This window comes from Bos indicus x Bos taurus, unplaced genomic scaffold (genome assembly GCF_003369695.1).
Source record: "Bos indicus x Bos taurus breed Angus x Brahman F1 hybrid unplaced genomic scaffold, Bos_hybrid_MaternalHap_v2.0 tig00004679_arrow_arrow_obj, whole genome shotgun sequence".
Lineage (NCBI taxonomy): Eukaryota > Metazoa > Chordata > Mammalia > Artiodactyla > Bovidae > Bos > Bos indicus x Bos taurus.
The window spans coordinates 4,259-19,018 of NW_020867834.1; the positions used below are offsets into that span (position 1 = coordinate 4,259).

A 14,760-nucleotide genomic window follows, 5' to 3' on the forward strand; every position below is an offset into this window, starting at 1 on the left:
CCAGGATAAAGGCCACATTTCCGCCCCCCCTCCTGCACCTCCAATACCCCTTCTCTGCTGCAGCTCACCCCAACTTGCTGCTGTTTGAGAAACTTTTGGCAAGTTTCTGAGCCTTCTTTTCATCTGTAAACTGACGATGGTAAAACCAGCCTCAGTGGGTTGGGAGATTTTTTTTTTTTTGACCATGACACACGGCATACAGGATCTTAGTTCCCTGACTGGGGATCGAACTTTCACCCACTGCAGTGAAGTGCTGAGTCTTAAACACTGGACTGCCAGGGAAGTCCCAGGTTCTGAAGATGGATTGCTGAGATATGAGGGTCACCTGTGGCCACAGGGTAGGGAGGATTCGGACTCTATTTGCTATTACAATTATTTCTGAGTGGGAAGTGGAGGGGGCGTGACCCCAAGTACCATGTGTTCCCCATTCTGGTTTCCAATTGTGTCCCCTGCTCTGTGTGGACAGAGCAGGTGGTTACTCTTCTCTGGGTACTGGTGCCTCTCTTTCTAGAACGATGCCTGGGTGTGTTCAGCAGAGGAGAGGGAAGGAAGGGGCTTCGGCTGGGTGCGCTGAGCTATTGAGATCATGCCAGGCTCAGGCTGATGGGGGGTGGGGGAGGCAGGGGACACACCTTTGTGGGACAAGGGGATCTCCGACAGATTCTCGATGCTTCCGGGGGAGGAGTTGATCTGGCGTTCAGACCGACCTGAGGTGGCAGCTGTGAGATGAATGGGTTGGGAAGAGAAGCCATTGGACCCAGCAGGAACCCTATGTCCTCAGAGGGCTGTTTTGGAAAGTTCCATCCCAACCACTGGGTGTCCCTCCCGGGTACTCCACCCACATCCAGGGAACCGTGGGACCCACTGCTCACCTCCTGTGTCACCAGGGTGCCGGCCAGGATTGGGGGTGGGGTGGGCAGACAGGAGCCCTTCGCTTGCCAGGCCGGGAGCTGGCCTTGAACAGGTGGTTGGCTTCACTGAGGTGGGCAGAGGAGGATGGGCAGCTGTTGCCCAGGCTGGTACCACGGGGGTCCCACTGCCACGCCTCCTTGAGAACTGTTGCATTGTGGGAACGAGGACCCCAAAGTCCTGGCTCCAGACCTGTGCCCCCCTCCCCTCTTTCCTGCTCCATCCTCCCTGGAGGCCAGGTCTGGGCTGGCATCTCTGAGACACGGCCTGGTGGCTCAGGCGGGCTGGATGGCTGGAAGTGGTCCTCAGCTCACCTCTCAGTGCCGAGCAGAGGAGGAAGCTTCCGTGCTGGTGCGGGGACTCGGAGTTCAGGCATCTTGACGCTCTCTAGGTCAGACTCCTCCGGGGTCGGCACAGTTCCTGGGGGGCTAATCTTGGGCAAGGCGCTGTCCTGGGGAGAGGAAAGGAGGGAGAGGGGAGTCGGAAGACTTGGTCTCGGACTGAGTAAACAGCCTGGGTGACAAAGGCACACAGAGTGTCTGGGGCTGTAATCTGGGCTGGGAGCCCCAGAAGACAGGGGGGCTTGTGTTCTGAGTCCCCAGGGGCCAGCCGTGGTCTGCTAGGCATCCCCAGGGGCACCGCCTGGTGGCCTGGGCTCCTGCGAGGGCATCTGGGGCCCTTAGTGATATCTCAGATGGCCAACCCTGACCTTCAGACCCTGGATGGGGACACGTGCGGGAGAAGAACACCACGGGAGGAGAGCTTGGCGAGGCTCTGTGTCGGATAAGGAGGAGGTGTCAGCTTTCTGGGGACCAGCCAGCCCGGTCCCGAGGCCAGCCTACTTGCTGGAAGGCGCCGCCTTGGGCATCAGCCCTGCCCCTAGCACAGGGGCGCATGGTGCGGCCCGGGCGCCCACCTGCAGGGCCCGAGAGGCCAGGCGGTCCATCATGGTGGCACGCTCCAGGTTGCCCTCCTCATGCTCCCGCAGGTACACTTCGCACAGCTCCTTCAGGTGCTGCGGCACGGCCAGGTTGCCGTCTAGGGTGGGGAGCGGAGAGGCAGGGCTCAGTGCGCGCTCTCGGGCCCTTAGCGGGTCGGACTCGCGGGGTAGGTAGCGCGGGGACCCTACCCTGGATGAGCTGCCGCTGGGCGCGGATGATCTCCTCGCAGAGGCTGAGGCGCTGCTCCAGGCGGCGCAGGGCCTCGCGGCGGTGGCGGAGCGCGCCGTCGCGGAGCAGGGCTTGCGACTGCATCTCGGCCTTCTCCAGCTCCAGCTCGTGCACGCGGCAGAGCAGGCCGAGCGCCTCGCGCTGCTGCTCCGAGCTGACGCGCCTCGGCAGCGTCTCCTCCAGGCGGCGGCCCCGCGCGCGCAGCTCTCGGCACCGCTGCTCCAGCGCCAGCTGGGGAGCCGAGCGGGCCGTCAGCACCAGGTGGCTGATGAGGGGCCGCCCGCGCCCGCCGCTGAGCGGGTCCTCGCCCCTCCAAGCCCCCGGATGCTGTGCGGCCGGCTGAAGCCCCACTTCGAGGCCTGCTTTTCGAAGTAGTGTCTTGAACTCTGCACCCGGGGACTGCTCCTGAGTGACCCCTCTGTGCCCACTTATTGCAACCCATCCCTGAAACAGGCTCCGTGCAGTGCAGTCGCTCAGTTCTTTTCGACTCTTTGCGACCCCATGGACCGCAGCCCGCCAGGCTCCTTCTTCCATGGGATTCTCCAGGCGAGGACATTGGAGTGGGCTGCCATTTCTTTCTCCAAGGGATCTTCCCGACCCAGGGATCGAACCTCGGTCTCCCGCATTGGCGGGCGGACTCTTTACCATCTGAGCCACCAGGGAATCCAGGGAAATGAGCTCCGTGGACCAGCTCAACCGCAGCCCATCTCATGCCCTCTGGACTGGTGGACCCTGAAGCCCCCTGGTATGGCTATGCTCCAGAACAGAGAAGGGAGATCTGGAAAATCCTCATTAAAATGTTGGCTAACAGTTTTCTGAGTCTTTAATGTGTGAAAGGATTTATTTACTCTTCTCATCAACCCCACTAGGGTTGACCACTCCCATTTTAAAGATGAGTTCTTGCCTGGAGAATCCCATGGACAGAGGAGGCTGGTGGGCTATAGTCCAGGGGGTAGCAAAGAGTCGGACCCAACTGAGCGACTGAGTCCACACACACAAAGCGTTAGTTCCTCACTGGTGTCTGACTCTGTGACCCGCCAGGCTCCTCTGTCCATGGGGTTCTCCAGGAAAGAATACTGGAGGGGGTAGCCATTTCCTACTCCAGGGGATCTTCCTGACCCAGGGACAGAACCTGCGTCTCCTGAATTGGCAGGCGGATGCTTCACCACTGAGCCACCTGTGCTCAATAAATGCTTGCTTATTTCCACGTCCCACGAGAAACCGGAAAGAAGAGGCGGTGAAGTAGGATGCGCGCGGGAAGGTCCTTCTGTTGGCTCCCTTAATGACGATACTGTCTGCCCAAGGCCGGGTATCCTCGGGACTCAGGAGGCAGCGCTGGATAGGGTAACCGCTGGCCTCCCTGACCGCGCTCCATCTCTGTACCTCTCTGGCAGGTACCTCTACTGCGGAGAGCTGACCGTGCTGCTGGCACAGGCCATCCCCCTGCACCAGCTGGCCACCAAGTACCGCGTGGCCTCCTTGCAGCGGGGCGTGGCCGACTATATGCGCGCGCACCTGGCGGGCGGCGCGGGCCCGGCGGTGGGCTGGTACCACTACGCGGTGAGCACCGGGGACGAGGCCCTGCGCCAGAGCTGCCTGCAGTTCCTGGCCTGGAACCTGTCGGCCGTGGCGGGGAGCGCCGAGTGGGGCGCCGTGAGCCCTGAGCTGCTGGCGCAGCTGCTTCCGCGCTCGGACCTCGTGCTGCAGGACGAGCTGGAGCTCTTCCAGGCGCTGGAGGCGTGGCTGGGCCGCGCGCGGCCGCCGCCGGCTGTGGCCGAGCGCGCGCTGCGCGCCATCCGTTACCCCATGATCCCTGCGGCGCAGCTGTTTCAGCTTCAGGCGCGCTCGGCCGCCCTGGCGCGCCACGGCCCGGCGGTGGCCGACCTGCTCCTTCAGGCCTACCAGTTCCACGCCGCCTCGCCGCTGCACTACGCCAAGTTTTTCGACGTCAACGGTGCGCCATCCTGCCCCACAACTACCTCGCGCCTGCCTGCGGCGCCCCGTGGGTCATCAACAACCCGGCCCGCGACGATCGCAGCACCAGCTTCCAGACGCAGCTGGGCCCAAGCGGCCACGACTCGGGCCGCCGGGTCACCTGGAACGTGCTCTTCTCGCCACGCTGGCTGCCGGTAAGCCTGCGACCTGTCTACGCGGACGCCACGGGCACAGCGCTGCCCCTCGCACGCCCCGAGGACGGCCGGCCCCGGCTGGTGGTCACGCCGGCCAGCAGCGGCGGCGACGCGGCGGGCGTGAGCTTCCAGAAGACCGTGCTGGTGGGGGCGCGCCACCACGGCCGCCTGCTGGTCCGCCACGCCTACAGCTTCCACCAGAGCAGCGAGGAGGCCGGTGACTTCCTGGCGCACGCCGACCTGCAGCGGCGCAACTCCGAGTACCTGGTGGAGAATGCCCTGCATCTCCACCTCATTGTCAAGCCCGTCTATCACACCCTCATCCGGACCCCCAAGTAGCCAGGCGGGCCAGGGTGGGAAGCTGAGCATCCCTGAGGCCTCTGGATCAGGAAAATAAAGGCCCAGTAGAGATGGTGCAGAGGGACCGGGATTGGCATGGCCAGTGGAGGTGTCTGTCCTGGCCCGCTGGGGGACCAGGCCCTAGCAGCCTGAGAGCTGGGTGGATAGAAGCCAGGTGGTGGGTGGTAGACCAGATGCCTGGTTTCAGCAGCTGCTTTCTCACTGACCTGAAAGGAAGGTTCCTGGTGCTGTGTATGTGTGTGCTCAGCGGTGTTTCAGTCTTTGCCACCTCATGTACTGTATGTAGCCTGGCAGGCTCCTCTGCCCGTGGAACTTTTCAGGCAAGAATAACTGGAGGGCAATGCCCTTTCCTCCTGCAGGGGAATCTTCCCAACCCAGGAATCGAACCCATGTCTCTTGCGTCTCCTGCATTGGCAAGTGGATTGTTTATCACCAGCACTACGTGGGAAGCCAGAGCTCTTGGTAGAATAAACCAGCGCTCGGAGCGGCAAGGGGGTGATTAAACCACCCAGTTCTGGGGGCAAAAACAGTCCAAGGAGGGCTCCACAGGTCAGGGACTCCCCATTGTTCATTACCTTTTCCCCAAGGGCCCCCGTCCCCACAGGGGACAGGGCAGGTAAAAGCATCGAGATGGTCAGGTGCACCTTGGGGGTGCTTTCTCACCTGAAACTGAGGGGCTCAGTTGAGCAGTTTCTGAGCCCTGGCTTCCTGGGGTGGGAGGGGTAAGCACAACCCTAAGTCTCTGACCTCTCCTGGGAGGGGGTCTGGGCAGAGACCTCAGAGTCCGGAGGAAAAACGCTTTCCCCCAGGAGTCTGTTGACTGGTGCTCTACAACCAGCCGGAGAAGAAGAGGGTGTGGTGGGAAGAGGGGACTTGGGTTGAATCTCAATCAGTGATGTGCTCGGTCGCTCAGCCGTGTCCGGCTCTTTGCAGCCCTGTGGACTGGAGCCCGCCAGTCCTCTACCCATGGGATTCCTCAGGCAAGAATCTGGAGTGGGTTGCCATTTCTTCCTCCAGGGGATCTTCCTGACCCAGGGATTGAACCCACATCTCTTGCATCTCCTGCATTGCAGGCAGGTTCTTTACCATTAGCACGACCCGGGGAAGGGAAGCCCAGTCTGTCAGGACCACCCCACCTTTCAGACAAGGTCTAGTTTCCGGAACAACCAACAAAACTCAAATGGGACTTTTATTGTTAACAAGCAGTTCTGGGGCAGGGGGAAGGTGGAAACGACTGCTGAGTAACAAAGCTAGATTCCTTTCCAGCCCCCAGCCACAGTAAGGGAAATGCCCGGCGGGCCCTTCCCCAGCCATCCAGCATGCCCTTGTCCCAGATGTGGGCCCAGGAGCCCTAATCCCATGAACAGTCCCTCCTTGCTCCACCCCCGCCCCACATTCCTCAGGCCAATCTGGTTGCAGATCTTAGAGAAGAGTTTCGGCAATAGGAGTCTGTGCCCAGGGAGCCCTGGGATCCAGGGCTGGGAAGCCAGGGAGCCCTGCCATCCAGGCCATGCCTCCTGGGCTCAGTTCCCCTTCCCGTTGGCACTGAAGGCACGGAAGTGTGGGGGCAGGCACCCCCATGGTTCCTGGGTCCCAGGGGCCCCAGCCTTCTGAGATCCCGAGCTCCTGACGCCGGGTCATCCCCATCTGCCCAGCCTCCGTCTCCCATTACTGCCACACCCCATCAAGCCTTGGCGGGCAGGAGGGCCGGTTCCAGGCAGGGCCCCTCAGTTGTGCCCTAATCGTCCATTTTTGCCTTGGGTGCTTGTGCCATAGGGCAGGCGGGGCATCTGAGCAACCCGTTCGGAAACATCCCCTGGGTTGGAGGGAGCAGCGACAGGGGAGGTGTCCTCGGGGCCTGCAACGGGAAGGGCCAGGAGCTCTGCTTTAAGGCATGCCTCTCCATGCCCCTCTCGTCACCCACAGTGGCTCTGAACTCCCTACGGGTACCTCCCCCCCAGAGGCCAGTCCCACTAATAGTCTTCAGGAACCCAGTTTCCAGCAAGGGGCAGCCATAGGGGCAGGGAGTTCAACCAGTCTCCTCCCTGGCCTGGCCAAGGGCTCCCCTCTCCCCATTGCTATCCCCGCCCCCCGACACTTGCTGGGACTCACCCAAGCTCTGGCACGGAGGGAGTTTGACCTTGGCCATAGGCAGCGTGGTCTTTCCCAGGGGTCTGATGGTAGGGGTCAGGTGCCCAACCACTGGCATCCTCTGTTCTTCGGTGTGATTCTCCACAGGACGGGGTCCAGCAACGTGCATCTTGGGGCGGGACAGCTGCGTTGGCTGGAGAGCCAGATGAGCTGGGAGCTGCGTGGGGATCTGATACAAGGAGATGTTGGGTTCAGTTGGGGGAAACTCCATGGAGAGTGGTGCACAGCTAGTGGTACCCTGGGGCCTCTGGAGGAGTCCAGCCTTCAGAACCTGGCAAGGAAGGGGTCCAGACACCCCCAGCTCCTGTCCCTCTAGGCTCACCCCTTGTCCTGTGACTTCAAAGGCCTGGGACTTCCGCTTCCTCTTTGCCTCCAGGGACTCCTCTCGTTTCTTTCTTGGGCTTTTCTTCTGGCCTTGCAGCGGGGGACAAGGGCCATCGCCATGACGCTCGACTGCCCGGGATGGCGCCTCGCCTGTGCTGCTGGATAGGCTGTCCTCGCTGGCGGTGTGCTGGAGGGTGGGGCTGGGCGGCCGCTTGCAGGCCAGCGGTCCGGGCGGCCGCACGTCATCAGTCTGGCCCTTCAAGTGCAGGGACAGGCTGCTCTGCTTCATGGTGGGTGCCAGCAGTTGGCGCCCCTCGGCCCCCAGGGCCTGCGAGTGGTGCCCGGCAGCCTTCCCAGTGATGATCTTGGTGTCGGCCGTGGTCTCCTTCCTCCCTGCGGCGGGACAGAGCGGCACCCACCCCGGGATAAATGCCACGTTTCCCCCCCCCTCCTGCACCTCCAACACCCCTTTCTCTGCTGCAGCTCACCCCAACTTGCAGTTTGAGAAACTTTGGGCAAGTTTCTGAGCCTTCTTTTCATCTGTAAACTGATGATGGTAAAACTAGCCTCAGTGGGTTGGGAAGTTTTTTTTTTTTTTTTTTACCATGACACACGGCATACAGGATCTTAGTTCCCTGACTGGGGATCGAACCTGCACCCACTGCAGTGGAAGTGCTGAGTCTTAACCACTGGACTGCCAGGGAAGTCCCAGGTTCTGAGGATGGATTGCTGAGATAATGAGGGTCACCTGTGGCCACAGGGTAGGGAGGATTCGGACTCTATTTGCTATTACAATTATTTCCGAGTGGGAAGTGGAGGGGGCGTGACCCCAAGTACCATGTGTTCCCCATTCTGGTTTCCAATTGTGTCCCCTGCTCTGTGTGGACAGAGCAGGTGGTTACTCTTCTCTGGGTACTGGTGCCTCTCTTTCTAGAATGATGCCTGGGTGTGTTCAGCAGAGGAGAGGGAAGGAAGGGGCTTCGGCTGGGTGCGCTGAGCTATTGAGATCATGCCAGGCTCAGGCTGATAGGGTGTCGGGGGAGGCAGGGGACACACCTTTGTGGGACAAGGGGATCTGCGACAGATTCTCGATGCTTTCAGGGGAGGAGTTGATCTGGCTGTTCAGTCCGACCTGAGGGGTGGCCTGTGAGATGAATGGGTTGGGAAAAGAAGCCATTGGACCCAGCAGGAACCCTATGTCCTCAGAGGGCTGTTTTGGAAAAGTTCCATCCCAACCACTGGATGTCTCTCCTGGGTACTCCCACCCGTGGGGCCCACTGCTCACCTCCTGTGTCACCAGGGTGCCCGCCCGGATTGGGGGTGGGGTGGGCAGACAGAAGCCCTTCGCTTGCCAGGCCCGGGAGCTGGCCTTGAACAGGTGGTTGGCTTCACTGAGGTGGGCAGAGGAGGATGGGCAGCTGTTGCCCAGGCTGGTACCATGGGGGTCCCACTGCCACCCCTCCTGAGAACTGTTGCATTGTGGGAACGAGGACCCCAAAGTCCTGGCTCCAGACCTGTGCCCCCCTCCCCTCTTTCCTGCTCCATCCTCCCTGAAGCCAGGTCTGGGCTGGCATCTCTGAGACACGGCCTGGTGGCTCAGGCGGGCTGGATGGCTGGAAGTGGTCCTCAGCTCACCTCTCAGTGCCGAGCAGAGGGAGGAAGCTTCCGTGCTGGTGCGGGGACTCGGAGTTCGGCATCTTGACGCTCTCTAGGTCAGACTCCTCCGGGGTCGGCACAGTTCCTGGGGGGCTAATCTTGGGCAAGGCGCTGTCCTGGGGAGAGGAAAGGAGGGAGAGGGGAGTCGGAAGACTTGGTCTCGGACCGAGTAAACAGCCTGGGTCACACAGGCACACAGAGTGTCTGGGGCTGTAATCTGGGCTGGGAGCCCCAGAAGACAGGGGGGCTTGTGTTCTGAGTCCCCAGGGGCCAGCCGTGGTCTGCTAGGCATCCCCAGGGGCACCGCCTGGTGGCCTGGGCTCCTGCGAGGGCATCTGGGGCCCTTAGTGATATCTCAGATGGCCAACCCTGACCTTCAGACCCTGGATGGGGACACGTGCGGGAGAAGAACACCACGGGAGGAGAGCTTGGCGAGGCTCTGTGTCGGATAAGGAGGAGGTGTCAGCTTTCTGGGGACCAGCCAGCCCGGTCCCGAGGCCAGCCTACTTGCTGGAAGGCGCCGCCTTGGGCATCAGCCCTGCCCCTAGCACAGGGGCGCATGGTGCGGCCCGGGCGCCCACCTGCAGGGCCCGAGAGGCCAGGCGGTCCATCATGGTGGCACGCTCCAGGTTGCCCTCCTCATGCTCCCGCAGGTACACTTCGCACAGCTCCTTCAGGTGCTGCGGCACGGCCAGGTTGCCGTCTGCGGTGGGGGAAGGAGAGGCAGGGCTCAGTGCGCGCTCTCGGGCCCTTAGCGGGTCGGACTCGCGGGGTAGGTAGCGCGGGGACCCTACCCTGGATGAGCTGCCGCTGGGCGCGGATGATCTCCTCGCAGAGGCTGCGGCGCTGCTCCAGGCGGCGCAGGGCCTCGCGGCGGTGGTGGAGCGCGCCGTCGCGGAGCAGGGCTTGCGACTGCATCTCGGCGTTCTCCAGCTCCAGCTCGTGCACGCGGTAGAGCAGGCCGAGCGCCTCGCGCTGCTGCTCCGAGCTGACGCGCCTCGGCAGCGTCTCCTCCAGGCGGCGGCCCCGCGCGCGCAGCTCTCGGCACCGCTGCTCCAGCGCCAGCTGGGGAGCCGAGCGGGCGGTCAGCACCAGGTGGCCGGTGAGGGGCCGCCCGCGCCCGCCGCTGAGCGGGTCCTCGCCCTTCCAAGCCCCCGGATGCTGTGCGGCCGGCTGAAGCCCCACTCCGTGGCCTGCTTTTCGAAGCTGTGTCTTGTACTCTGCACCCGGGGACTGCTCCTGAGTGACCCCTCTGTGCCCACCTTCTTGCAACCCATCCCTGAAACAGGCTCCGTGCAGTAAAGTCGCTCAGTTCTGTTCAACTCTCTGCGACCCCATGGACCGCAGCCCGCCAGGCTCCTTCTTCCATCGGATTCTCCAGGCGAGGATATTGGAGTGGGCTGCCATTTCCTTCTCCAAGGGATCTTCCGGACCCAGGGATGGAACCTCAGTCTCCCGCATTGGCGGGCGGACTCTTTACCATCTGAGCCACCAGGGAATCCAGGGAAATGAGCTCCGTGGACCAGCTCAACCGCAGCCCATCTCATGCCCTCTGGACTGGTGGACCCTGAAGCCCCCTGGTATGGCTATGCTCCAGAACAGAGAAGGGAGATCTGGAAAATCCTCATTAAAATGTTGGCTAACAGTTTTCTGAGTCTTTAATGTGTGAAAGGATTTATTTACTCTTCTCATCAACCCCACTAGGGTTGACCACTCCCATTTTAAAGATGAGTTCTTGCCTGGAGAATCCCATGGACAGAGGAGGCTGGTGGGCTATAGTCCAGGGGGTAGCAAAGAGTCGGACCCAACTGAGCAACGGAGTCCACACACACAAAGCGTTAGTCCCTCACTGGTGTCTGACTCTGTGACCCGCCAGGCTCCTCTGTCCATGGGGTTCTCCAGGAAAGAATACTGGAGGGGGTAGCCATTTCCTACTCCTGAGGATCTTCCTGACCCAGGGACAGAACCTGCGTCTCCTGAATTGGCAGGCGGATGCTTCACCACTGAGCCACCTGTGCTCAATAAATGCTTGCTTATTTCCACGTCCCACGAGAAACCGGAAAGAAGAGGCGGTGAAGTAGGATGCGCGCGGGAAGGTCCTTCTGTTGGCTCCCTTAATGACGATACTGTCTGCCCAAGGCCGGGTACCCTCGGGACTCCGGAGGCAGCGCTGGGTAGGGTAACCGCTGGCCTCCCTGACCGCGCTCCATCTCTGCACCTCTATGGCAAGTACCTCTACTGCGGAGAGCTGACCGTGCTGCTGGCACAGGCCATCCCCCTGCACCAGCTGGCCACCAAGTACCGCGTGGCCTCCTTGCAGCGGGGCGTGGCCGACTATATGCGCGCGCACCTGGCGGGCGGCGCGGGCCCGGCGGTGGGCTGGTACCACTACGCGGTGAGCACCGGGGACGAGGCCCTGCGCCAGAGCTGCCTGCAGTTCCTGGCCTGGAACCTGTCGGCCGTGGCGGGGAGCGCCGAGTGGGGCGCCGTGAGCCCTGAGCTGCTGGCGCAGCTGCTTCCGCGCTCGGACCTCGTGCTGCAGGACGAGCTGGAGCTCTTCCAGGCGCTGGAGGCGTGGCTGGGCCGCGCGCGGCCGCCGCCGGCTGTGGCCGAGCGCGCGCTGCGCGCCATCAGTTACCCCATGATCCCTCCGGCTCAACTGTTCCAGCTTCAGGCGCGCTCGGCCGCCCTGGCGCGCCACGGCCCGGCGGTGGCCGACCTGCTCCTTCAGGCCTACCAGTTCCACGCCGCCTCGCCGCTGCACTACGCCAAGTTTTTCGACGTCAATGGCAGCGCCTTCCTGCCCCGCAACTACCTTGCGCCCGCCTGGGGCGCCCCTTGGGTCATCAACAACCCAGCCCGCGACGATCGCAGCACCAGCTTCCAGACGCAGCTGGGCCCAAGCGGCCACGACTCGGGCCGCCGGGTCACCTGGAACGTGCTCTTCTCGCCACGCTGGCTCCCGGTAAGCCTGCGACCTGTCTACGCGGACGCCACGGGCACACCGCTGCCCCTCGCACGCCCCGAGGACGGCCGGCCCCGGCTGGTGGTCACGCCGGCCAGCAGCGGCGGCGACGCGGCGGGCGTGAGCTTCCAGAAGACCGTGCTGGTGGGGGCGCGCCACCACGGCCGCCTGCTGGTCCGCCACGCCTACAGCTTCCACCAGAGCAGCGAGGAGGCCGGTGACTTCCTGGCGCACGCCGACCTGCAGCGGCGCAACTCCGAGTACCTGGTGGAGAATGCCCTGCATCTCCACCTCATTGTCAAGCCCGTCTATCACACCCTCATCCGGACCCCCAAGTAGCCAGGCGGGCCAGGGTGGGAAGCTGAGCATCCCTGAGGCCTCTGGATCAGGAAAATAAAGGCCCAGTAGAGATGGTGCAGAGGGACCGGGATTGGCATGGCCAGTGGAGGTGTCTGTCCTGGCCCGCTGGGGGACCAGGTGCTAGCAGCCTGAGAGCTGGGTGGATAGAAGCCAGGTGGTGGGTGGTAGACCAGATGCCTGGTTTCAGCAGCTGCTTTCTCACTGACCTGAAAGGAAGGTTCCTGGTGCTGTGTATGTGTGTGCTCAGCGGTGTTTCAGTCTTTGCCACCTCGTGTACTGTATGTAGCCTGGCAGGCTCCTCTGCCCGTGGAACTTTTCAGGCAAGAATAACTGGAGGGCAATCTGCAGGGGAATCTTCCCAACCCAGGAATCGAACCCGTGTCTCTTGCGTCTCCTGCATTGGCAAGTGGATTGTTTATCACCAGCACTACGTGGGAAGCCAGAGCTCTTGGTAGAATAAACCAGCGCTCGGAGCGGCAAGGGGGTGATTAAACCACCCAGTTCTGGGGGCAAAAACAGTCCAAGGAGGGCTCCACAGGTCAGGGACTCCCCATTGTTCATTACCTTTTCCCCAAGGGCCCCCGTCCCCACAGGGGACAGGGCAGGTAAAAGCATCGAGATGGTCAGGTGCACCTTGGGGGTGCTTTCTCACCTGAAACTGAGGGGCTCAGTTGAGCAGTTTCTGAGCCCTGGCTTCCTGGGGTGGGAGGGGTAAGCACAACCCTAAGTCTCTGACCTCTCCTGGGAGGGGGTCTGGGCAGAGACCTCAGAGTCCGGAGGAAAAACGCTTTCCCCCAGGAGTCTGTTGACTGGTGCTCTACAACCAGCCGGAGAAGAAGAGGGTGTGGTGGGAAGAGGGGACTTGGGTTGAATCTTAATCAGTGATGTGCTCGGTCGCTCAGCCGTGTCCGGCTCTTTGCAGCCCCGTGGACTGGAGCCCGCCAGTCCTCTACCCATGGGATTCCTCAGGCAAGAATCTGGAGTGGGTTGCCATTTCTTCCTCCAGGGGATCTTCCTGACCCAGGGATTGAACCCACATCTCTTGCATCTCCTGCATTGCAGGCAGGTTCTTTACCATTAGCACGACCCGGGGAAGGGAAGCCCAGTCTGTCAGGACCACCCCACCTTTCAGACAAGGTCTAGTTTCCGGAACAACCAACAAAACTCAAATGGGATTTTTATTGTTAACAAGCAGTTCTGGGGCAGGGGGAAGGTGGAAACGACTGCTGAGTAACAAAGCTAGATTCCTTTCCAGCCCCCAGCCACAGTAAGGGAAATGCCCGGCAGGCCCTTCCCCAGCCATCCAGCATGCCCTTGTCCCAGATGTGGGCCCAGGAGCCCTAATCCCATGAACAGTCCCTCCTTGCTCCACCCCCGCCCCACATTCCTCAGGCCAATCTGGTTGCAGATCTTAGAGAAGAGTTTTGGCAACAGGAGTCTGTGCCCAGGGAGCCCTGGGATCCAGGGCTGGGAAGCCAGGGAGCCCTGCCATCCAGGCCATGCCTCCTGGGCTCAGTTCCCCTTCCCGTTGGCACTGAAGGCACGGAAGTGTGGGGGCAGGCACCCCCATGGTTCCTGGGTCCCAGGGGCCCCAGCCTTCTGAGATCCCGAGCTCCTGATGCCAGGTCATCCCCATCTGCCCAGCCTCCGTCTCCCATTACTGCCACACCCCATCAAGCCTTGGCGGGCAGGAGGGCCGGTTCCAGGCAGGGCCCCTCAGTTGTGCCCTAAGCGTCCATTTTTGCCTTGAGTGCTTGTGCCATAGGGCAGGCGGGGCATCCGAGCAACCCGTTCGGAAACATCCCCTGGGTTGGAGGGGGCAGCGACAGGGGAGGTGTCCTCGGGGCCTGCAACGGGAAGGGCCAGGAGCTCTGCTTTAAGGCATGCCTCTCCATGCCCCTCTCGTCACCCACAGTGGCTCTGAACTCCCTAGGGGCACCTCCCCCCCAGAGGCCAGTCCCACTAATAGTCTTCAGGAACCCAGTTTCCAGCAAGGGGCAGCCATAGGGGCAGGGAGTTCAACCAGTCTCCTCCCTGGCCTGGCCAAGGGCTCCCCTCTCCCCATTGCTATCCCCGCCCCCCGACACTTGCTGGGACTCACCCAAGCTCTGGCACGGAGGGAGTTTGACCTTGGCCATAGGCAGTGTGGTCTTTCCCAGGGGTCTGATGGTAGGGGTCAGGTGTCCAACCACTGGCATCCTCTGTTCTTCGGTGTGATTCTCCCCAGGCCGGGGTCCAGCAACGTGCATCTTGGGGCGGGACAGCTGCGTTGGCTGGAGAGCCAGATGAGCTGGGAGCTGCATGGGGATCTGATACAAGGAGAAGTTGGGTTCAGTTGGGGGACACTCCATGGAGAGTGGTGCACAGCTAGTGGTACCCTGGGGCCTCTGGAGGAGTCCAGCCTTCAGAACCCGGCAAGGAAGGGGCCCAGACACCCCCAGCTCCTGTCCCTCTAGGCTCACCCCTTGTCCTGTGACTTCAAAGGCCTGGGACCTCCGCTTCCTCTTTGCCTCCAGGGACTCCTCTTGTTTCTTTCTTGGGCTTTTATTCTGGCCTTGCAGCGGGGGACAAGGGCCATCGCCATGACGCTCGACTGCCCGGGATGGCGCCTCGCCTGTGCTGCTGGATAGGCTGTCCTCGCTGGCGGTGTGCTGGAGGGTGGGGCTGGGCGGCCGCTTGCAGGCCAGCGGTCCGGGCGGCCGCACGTCATCAGTCTGGCCCTTCAAGTGCAGGGACA

At 62.1% G+C, this 14,760-nt stretch overlaps 1 protein-coding gene and 2 pseudogenes across 1 annotated transcript; 2 read left to right on the forward strand and 1 right to left on the reverse strand.

The window, feature by feature from the left end:
• The first annotated feature begins 2,751 nt into the window (after positions 1-2,751).
• On the forward strand, positions 2,752-4,623 carry LOC113889198 (annotated as a pseudogene).
• A 962-nt stretch (positions 4,624-5,585) lies between these two features.
• On the reverse strand, positions 5,586-10,245 carry LOC113889199 (kinesin-like protein KIF19). The gene is made up of 8 exons (XM_027535987.1): positions 10,226-10,245; positions 9,493-9,977; positions 9,280-9,401; positions 8,678-8,814; positions 8,328-8,433; positions 8,099-8,186; positions 6,680-7,435; positions 5,586-6,425 (listed from the first exon to the last, which is right to left on the reverse strand). The coding sequence occupies exons 1-8, from the start codon at positions 10,243-10,245 to the stop codon at positions 6,295-6,297; spliced, it is 1,845 nt and encodes a 614-aa protein (XP_027391788.1). The 3' UTR covers positions 5,586-6,294.
• Positions 10,244-12,503, forward strand: LOC113889200 (annotated as a pseudogene).
• The last annotated feature ends 2,257 nt before the right edge of the window (positions 12,504-14,760 follow it).